This window comes from Stomoxys calcitrans, chromosome 2, assembly GCF_963082655.1.
Source record: "Stomoxys calcitrans chromosome 2, idStoCalc2.1, whole genome shotgun sequence".
NCBI classification, from domain to species: domain Eukaryota; kingdom Metazoa; phylum Arthropoda; class Insecta; order Diptera; family Muscidae; genus Stomoxys; species Stomoxys calcitrans.
Window position 1 is genome coordinate 765,652 of NC_081553.1, and position 9,249 is coordinate 774,900.

At 39.7% G+C, this 9,249-nt stretch overlaps 1 protein-coding gene across 1 annotated transcript; it reads left to right on the forward strand.

Moving 5' to 3' along the window:
• The first annotated feature begins 2,722 nt into the window (after positions 1 to 2,722).
• On the forward strand, positions 2,723 to 7,340 carry LOC106083799 (DNA-directed RNA polymerase III subunit RPC2). The gene is made up of 2 exons (XM_013247049.2): positions 2,723 to 5,350; positions 5,416 to 7,340. The coding sequence occupies exons 1-2, from the start codon at positions 2,801 to 2,803 to the stop codon at positions 6,265 to 6,267; spliced, it is 3,402 nt and encodes a 1,133-aa protein (XP_013102503.1). The 5' UTR covers positions 2,723 to 2,800; the 3' UTR covers positions 6,268 to 7,340.
• The last annotated feature ends 1,909 nt before the right edge of the window (positions 7,341 to 9,249 follow it).

Sequence of the window (9,249 nt, forward strand, 5' to 3'; positions counted from 1 at the left end):
TGACATGTAGATTTACTGCAAACACAACACAAAATTAAAAAAATTTTACTCAGCATGACAAAATTACCAGATAGTACGCACTACGGGAGTATAGTCATACTGGATATGTTGGAAGGAGCTGTGCGAACATAGCCAGCAGTGGGTCACAAGCGTCGTCGCCTTCTGCGTCCTCGTCGTTGGACTATGTGACCCCCATCCTCTCTTATACGACAATATACACAACAGCAGCATTCCAGCCCCAATATTGCCAGGCCAGTGCCGGGAAGTGTCATTTTTGCAACTAAACTGCAACGGTACCCGTGGCAAGATCGAAGAGATTGTGGATTTTATGAGTCGGAAGAACATATTGGTCGCAGCGATCCAGGAGAGAAAGCACCAACATCTGCAGATTGCACAGTTGGCACCGATACAATGTGCTTCATAAGGATCGCTCGAGGAATGGAGGTGGGGGATTGCCTTCGGTTACATCATTCCGTATACATAGACCCCTAGTGACCGCTACATGGAGTGCATAGGGATATCAGTCAGTTTCGGTACTGCCGTTGGTAGCTGTTTCCCAATTCTGAGACATCATTAACGCAGCAGCCGCTTGCTTTATACCAGCCGGTCGAATATCCCCAATGGCCCAATTTTCCGACGCAGGCAGTGGTACTCGCAGACGAGAGTAATGGGATTCGTTGTATGGGCCCCACTAACCCCAGAATCAACGATCTGAATCTGGAAATAACAGGAAAGTCAACGAACATAGGCGGAATTTGTGGCTGGAACACTTGGAGCAATGTAACTTAGGCACCGGTTTAGGTTTCGAACCCCGGTAGACTGGGTGACAGGACCTCAGTCACTTTTGACGGAGTAACCGTGACTGATTCCGAGATATGCTAGGTTGTTCAACCGTCGACTTATTGTTACAAAAAGTCGACTTTTCGTCTTTAACGTAGTCGACTTCCGAAAAAAGTAAACATTTCGATTTTTAGTCAAAAATTTCCTTTCCTTTATTTTCCCCTTTTTTGTAATTGAATTAAAGCTTGAAATGGTATAACCTAGTCGACTTTTAAATAGTGTCTCTGAATGTTAAACCCCAGGTAGAACATCACATTTTATTACACATTTGAGTAACGAACTAATGTTCTCTATCACTTCCTTTTTCAAACCCCAAAAGAAACACAAAATTGACCAGTCTTTACGGGGGCAATGAAAACATAAAGTCCTATACAGCCCATCCTCGAACATAAACGCTTAATGGATAAAATTGTGCCAATATTCCATAAACATAAACCTATTAAGCTGAATTTTAATCCTATACTGACGTAATCCCTAAAATTTTGCTTGGATATGGCACGAATTTTTATTGCCATCTGAATACCTCCGCTGAAGACCATCAAATGTCAATTAAGAAGTGTCCAGAAATTTGACAGCCTAGTGGGAATTTGCGCCACCATCACCACAGGGTTGTATAGTTCATTTCGTTGTTGTTGGACAAATGAGCCAACCTTGTTAATTCAACCATGTTTCGACTATTCGACATTAAAATCTATTATTCGACTTTTTAATCATTGAAAGTCGACTAATTGATTAGTCGAAAGTCGACTTTGGGATCCCTATTGTAGGAAACCTCGTTGCAAAACGCGAGATTTCCGAAAACTTGTCGCAAATCTAGATTAGCTCCAAGTGTAAACAAGGAAGAAGCACAACCTTTACCAGGATGCAGGATTTGCTGAATAAGGTTGAGCCAAGCGACAAATCGACATATGATTTTTTTTAATTTTTGGCAGTACTTGGCATTAAGGATGTCAACCTTTTCTCTTTTTACATTCATCCTTTGTTTACGTTTTCTCCTATTTGATGACGTTTTCAATCGGCAGATTTGACATCCTTAATGATGTTCTATTCACGTTATGCTTTCGCAAGTGCCCTTACCGTCTTTTAGTGAATCCTGACCAGGATGCATTTATAAAGTGAGGTCATGCGAACAGCTGAGTACAATTTTTTATTTTTGTTTTGATTTTGCTATAAATCTAACTGCATGGTTCACTAACTTTGTATCACTGAGAGTGAGCGATTTTCGTTCACCCTTGTGTCAAAACGAGCTGATTTTATAAAGGAAAAACAGATGTTGGAGTGAGTGACTCGACTCACTTGAGTAAAAAAGTTAGTGAACAAGGCAGTAAATGTCAAATGCTTGTTAACACAGATGTATTTTTTTTAAGATCTTAAAACTATTGGGTTGCCCAAAAAGTAATTGCGGATTTTTTAAAAAAAAGTAAATGCATTTTTAATGAAACTTAGAGTGAACTCTAATCAAATTTACTTTTTTTACACTTTTTTTCTAAAGCAAGCTAAAAGTAACAGCTGATAACCGACAGAAGAAAGAATGCAATTACAGAGTCACAAGCGGTGAAAAAATTTGTCAACGCCGACTATATGAAAAATCCGCAATTACTTTTTGGGCAACCCAATATGTTATATTTGATCGGATATTTGTTTATGTGTGGAATCACAAGCATGATGATGAAAATACGACTTTAGAACATATTTAAAGGAGATAAATTGTAAAACAAGGTTTATATCCAAAACCATTTTGAAAGTTGCATTTGCGCCATTTGCCACCAAGGTAGTTTTGGGTGGGCTAGATTCTTGTTGTTGTCATAATGACTACACCCCTTAAATGTACCATGATTGGTACTTACCTTTCATGGATATACCCTGTGATAAACATGTGTTTTGCGGCTCGCAGAGTGTTTGAGTGTTGATTTTTTTGTATTTATATATTCATTGCAAAAACGAGGGTACGTGAAGAAATATGAAAAATTCAGCCACAGAACCGAACTGGGTTGCTGATCATAGGAATTGGTCTAAACCCATTAAACATTTGGAGGAGAAATGGAAACTAGTACCAGCGTTTCTTCAAGTCAAAGGATTGGTAAAGCAACACATTGATTCATTCAACCATTTCGTCAATGTGGATATTAAGAAAATAATACAGGCCAATCAGACGGTCATAAGCGATGCTGACCCCATGTTCTACCTTAAATATTTAGATGTACGTGTTGGTACTCCTGACATAGAAGATGGATATAACATAACAAAGGCGACAACTCCACATGAATGCCGCTTACGAGACACTACATATTCTGCCCCAATTACAGTAGACATAGAATACACTCGAGGAGCTCAGAGGATTGTAAGAAATAATTTATTAATTGGTCGCATGCCGGTCATGTTGCGGTCCTCGAACTGCGTCCTGACCGGCAAATCTGAATATGAATTGGCAAAGCTGAATGAGTGTCCTTTGGACCCTGGCGGTTACTTTGTGGTAAGAGGACAGGAAAAGGTTATATTAATACAAGAACAGTTGTCGTGGAATAAAATGATTACCGAAGAATTCAACGGCACAGTTCAATGTCAGGTTACATCTTCAACTCATGAAAAAAAGTCCAGAACTGTAGTCTTAAGCAAGCATGGAAAATACTATCTGAAGCATAATTCAATGGTAGATGATATCCCAATTGTAGTCATCTTTAAAGCTATGGGCGTAGTTTCAGATTTGGAAATAATGTCGCTCATTGGAACAAGCACAGAAACTCAAAATAGATTTGCCCCATCACTTCTTGAAGCTTTCAATTTAAAGATTTTCACTCAACAACGTGCACTAGAGTACATGGGATCGAAGCTAATGGTAAAGCGGTTCCAGACCGCCGCAACAAAAACACCTGCAGACGAAGCCAGAGAACTTTTGACAACTACCATTTTGGCGCACGTTCCTGTAGACAATTTCAACTTCCAGATAAAGTCAATTTACGTTTCGCTCATGGTAAGGCGTGTTATGGCAGCAGAATTAGATGCCTCTGCCGTGGACGATAGAGATTATTATGGCAATAAGCGCTTAGAATTAGCCGGATCCCTTATTTCTTTAATGTTTGAAGATTTATTCAAACGTATGAATTGGGAACTCAAAATGATCGCTGACAAAAATATTCCCAAAGTAAAGGCGGCACAGTTTGATGTGGTAAAACACATCAGAGCTGCTCAGATTACTGTGGGCTTAGAATCGGCAATTTCTTCGGGAAATTGGACTATTAAGCGTTTCAAAATGGAGAGAGCAGGAGTCACACAAGTATTGTCAAGGCTAAGTTATATATCCGCCCTAGGTATGATGACCAGAGTAAATTCCCAGTTTGAGAAAACTAGGAAGGTTTCCGGCCCTCGATCTCTGCAGCCCAGCCAATGGGGAATGCTTTGTCCATCAGACACTCCAGAGGGCGAAGCGTGTGGTTTGGTAAAGAATTTAGCTTTAATGACCCATATAACCACTGAAGTAGAGGAGGAACCTGTTGTGCGCTTAGCATTTAACGCTGGTGTGGAGGACATCCGATTGGTAGGAGGTGACGCCATCAATAATACGAAAGTTTTCCTTGTATTCATAAATGGTAACATTTTGGGCCTTACCATTAGCTATAAACGATTGGTAGAAGTTTTTCGCATGATGAGACGAAAGGGTCGTCTAGGTCCATTTGTATCCATCCATACCTCTCACACGCAAAGGTGTGTTTACATACACACGGATGGCGGACGACTATGCCGTCCGTATATAATTGTACGCAAGGGAAAACCTGCTGTACAGCAACATCATATAGAAGATTTGAAGAGAGGTATACGTAAATTTGAAGATTTTCTTCACGATGGTTTAGTTGAGTACTTGGACGTCAATGAAGAAAATGATTCGTTTATCGCTTGGAACGAGAATGATATAGATCCTGACACGACAACTCATTTGGAAGTGGAACCGTTCACGTTGTTAGGCGTGTGTGCCGGACTCGTTCCTTACCCTCATCACAATCAAAGTCCCCGCAACACTTATCAGTGTGCTATGGGGAAGCAGGCAATGGGTGTCATTGGCTACAACCAAAAGAATCGCATTGACACTTTAATGTATAACCTCGTCTATCCACAAGCTCCTATGGTGAAATCTAAAACTATTGAATTAACTGGATTTGATAAACTACCAGCAGGTCAAAACGCCACCGTTGCAGTTATGAGTTATTCTGGTTATGATATTGAAGATGCATTAATTTTAAATAAGGCATCTATAGATCGTGGTTACGGACGCTGTCTGATATATAAAAACTCTAAATGTACGGTTAAACGATATGCCAATCAGACATACGATCGCATTATGGGACCCATGAAGGATGCCCTTACGAACAAAGTTATATTCAAACATGATGCTCTGGATACGGATGGTATAGTTGCACCAGGAGAGATGGTTGTTAATAAACAAATATTAATAAACAAGGAAATGCCTGCCGTAACTTCCATCAATCCTATTGAGCAATCTGGACAAAGTTCTCAGGTTTGTATTTTAGCATTTTTTAATGAGTACATTATATTGAATATGTACTTAAATCTTAATTTTAGATTTCCTATACAGCAGTCCCTATATCCTACAAAGGCCCCGAGCCAAGTTACATAGAAAAAGTTATGGTTTCTGCCAATGGCGAAGAGGATTTTCTAATAAAAATTTTGTTGCGTCAAACGAGGCGTCCGGAAATCGGTGACAAATTCAGTTCTCGACACGGTCAAAAGGGTGTAACAGGTCTTATCGTCGATCAAGAAGACTTGCCATTCAACGACTTTGGCATATGTCCCGACATGGTAATGAACCCCCACGGATTCCCCTCCCGTATGACGGTAGGCAAGTCTCTTGAACTTTTAGGTGGAAAAGCAGGCCTGTTGGAGGGTAAATTTCACTACGGTACTGCATTTGGTGGCTCAAAATGTGATGATATTCAGGATGAACTCTTCAAGAACGGCTTCAACTATATGGGCAAGGACTACTTCTATTCTGGCATTACTGGCGAGAGTTTAGAAGCCTATATATATTCCGGTCCAGTATACTACCAAAAACTAAAGCATATGGTGCAGGACAAAATGCATGCCAGAGCTAGAGGTCCGAAAGCAGTTTTAACACGGCAGCCCACACAAGGACGAAGCAGAGAAGGAGGTCTTCGTTTAGGAGAAATGGAACGTGATTGCCTCATTTCTTATGGCGCCAGTATGTTAATTATGGAACGACTTATGATATCGTCCGATGCCTTTGACGTTGATGTATGCAAATCCTGTGGTCGTTTGGCCTACTGTTCCTGGTGTCATTATTGCCAATCATCCGCAAATGTTTCAAAAATATCCATGCCTTACGCCTGTAAACTTTTATTTCAAGAATTGACGAGTATGAATGTTGTACCTAAATTGAAATTACAAAACTACTGATGTCTTAAGATCGGTGGGTCTAAATCCATTGAAAATCAATAAAGGAAATTTTGTCGGAAACAACCTGGTTTTTAAAGAGGGAACTACAATGATTCTAGACACCTACACCCCAGAGTCAATTTACGCTTGCATTTCACTCTAGAGTCAGAAGTACCCAATTGAACTGGATTTGATAAACAAACTCCAAAGCGAGGAAAAACGCATTAGTCAGCTGGCGAGATTGTGCCATCAGTATTATATAATCGATAATCTTGAAAAGAAAAAAACATCTGTGTACAACACATTGCTACAACAACCGCGCACGAAGCTACGTATGTCATCCGTGGCGCCGCGAAGCTCTGGTTCCAGACAGAATCTCTACACTGATGCTGAAGAATCTGAATCTGCCAAGAGTTGATTACTTTACAACTGTCCTCAGCCTATCTGAACAGTACCCGATGTTTGGAAGATGGGCAGTCTGATCCCGCTATTGTACAGATCGATCTCCCTTCTCTCATCAGTAGCCAAGACGCCAGTAAAAATTTGTGCAAATTTGCAAAAATGTTTGGGTTCCTGAACACAGTTATTGACGTCAAGGCGGATTTAAAAAGGTGGTCTCACGCGAACAGCTGTTAACAGCCGGCAGGTTTCACGGTATTAAATCATTAAGTCAGATTTTTGTTCGCATTCTCCTTGTTGTTATCTTCCTTCTCGCATATTCTCTGCTCATGTACGCACACGTATGCATACACGCATACAAATTTGTTTGCGTCTGTTGGAAGTTTGGCTCATTTGCCCAACAACAACAAACGATACAACTCTGTGGCGAAATTCCCACTAGGCTATCAAATTTATGAACACTTCCTTATTGACATTCTAGTTTACGATTATGATTATAAACGTGTAAATTATAAATTAAAACATTTAAAATGTAAAGAAAGGAATAAAATTTGAAAAAATTTTAAAATCCAACCCAAACATTTGACGTTCTAGTGGGATTTGGGAACAACTCTGGAGTTGGACAATTCCATCAGCAAATGCCGTAAATGCAAATGTCAAAGTAGTTTTAGAAATAAAAGCTGTTTTACAATTTATCTTCTTCAAATGTGTTTTAATATTGTGTTTTTATCATTATAACACTGTATTGCTGCTTATGTGTGGAATATCGGATCAACTAAAACATCGTTTGAAGAAACCACATCTTTGTTGATAAGCATTTGTCATTTAGAATTATTGCAAAATCAAAATAAATATAAAAAAGTTGTACTCAGCTGTTCGCGTGCCCTCACCTTAGATCTGTTCGCGTACATTTCCAGTAAAAGCTTGCAGCAGAGTAAGGACAGCCTTTACTCTCTTTTGCTATTTATTTGAATTAAACAGCTGGTTTTCATAAAATAGTTCTATGTTGCAAATTTCTGTTGGGAAAAAACTCCAGTAGAAATTTTCAAGCTCTCACTTACCAAACATTCAAAATTTTGCTCGCTCTCACGCACTCTCCCTCTCTCTTCCAGTTACAATTTGTGCAAATTTGCACAAATTTTTGAGTTCCCGAACACAATTCTTATAAGTGCATACTGGGTGAGGTCATGCGATCAGCTGAGTACATTTTTTTTTATTTATTTATGTCAAGAATTGTTACCATTGCTACCAGAACCCTCTGTGTAGGCGACTACGTCGTGAAGGGCCGTTTCAGTGAACTTGGCCTTTATAAAGGGTGATTTTTTTGAGGTTAGGATTTTCATGCATTAGTATTTGACAGATCACGTGGGATTTCAGACATGGTGTCAAAGAGAAAGATGCTCAGTATGCTTTGACATTTCATCATGAATAGACTTACTAACGAGCAACGCTTGCAAATCATTGAATTTTATTACCAAAATCAGTGTTCGGTTCGAAATATGTTCATTCACCGTAACGTTGCGTCCAACAGCATCTTTGAAAAAATACGGTCCAATGATTCCACCAGCGTACAAACCACACCAAACAGTGCATTTTTCGGGATGCATGGGCAGTTCTTGAACGGCTTCTGGTTGCTCTTCACTCCAAATGCGGCAATTTTGCTTATTTACGTAGCCATTCAACCAGAAATGAGTCTCATCGCTGAACAAAATTTGTCAAAATTTGAACACATTTCGAACCGAACACTGATTTTGGTAATAAAATTCAATGATTTGCAAGCGTTGCTCGTTAGTAAGTCTATTCATGATGAAATGTCAAGCATACTGAGCATCTTTCTCTTTGACACCATGTCTGAAATCCCACGTGATCTGTCAAATACTAATGCATGAAAATCCTAACCTCAAAAAAATCACCCTTTATATGCAGGCTGTTGCAGAGACAGGCAAACTCAAAGGATCTTTGCCGTGAGATACAATGTTTCTATCAATCTCTCTAAAGTCTTCAGCATATATAATGACAGGCTAATAGGGCGAACATCTTTCGCTTTCATGTGATAAAGTTTTCTTACTTTTGAAATGAAAATAACATTTGTGTCCCTCCATCCAACGGGTATATATGACAGGCTGATGCGAGCGATATTTCCCTAAGTCAAGGAGCCAGTCTATTTATGTTGTAATTCAACCGGTGATACATCATAAGGGCCTTGGGATTTAAAGAAGTAGAAATTTTAAATCGCCTAAAGGATTTGCGACTCAGACACGATTTCCCCAATAACCTCCGATAAATGCATATCAGTGACGAACTCTTCTGGAGCCACGTTGTCCGTTGGAGAGTTTCCTGGGAGTAGTTCTAGTGTTTCCTCACTAGGCTTTATCCTTACATTCTGACTTCTGAATACATCCCACCGTAATAGGTTTCGACGATAGGATCTTCCTTAGTCTTAGGCCTCAGACGTATCGTCCACGGAACTGCAAAATTCCATCCAGAATTTGTTGTGAGCCTTTCTCATCTCGCCCTTGTATTTTCTTACCCCAGCTTTACCTTATAGACGTTCCAATCGCCATTCGCCCTGTTGAAGTGTTTTCTGCAGCCCTTCTTTAGACC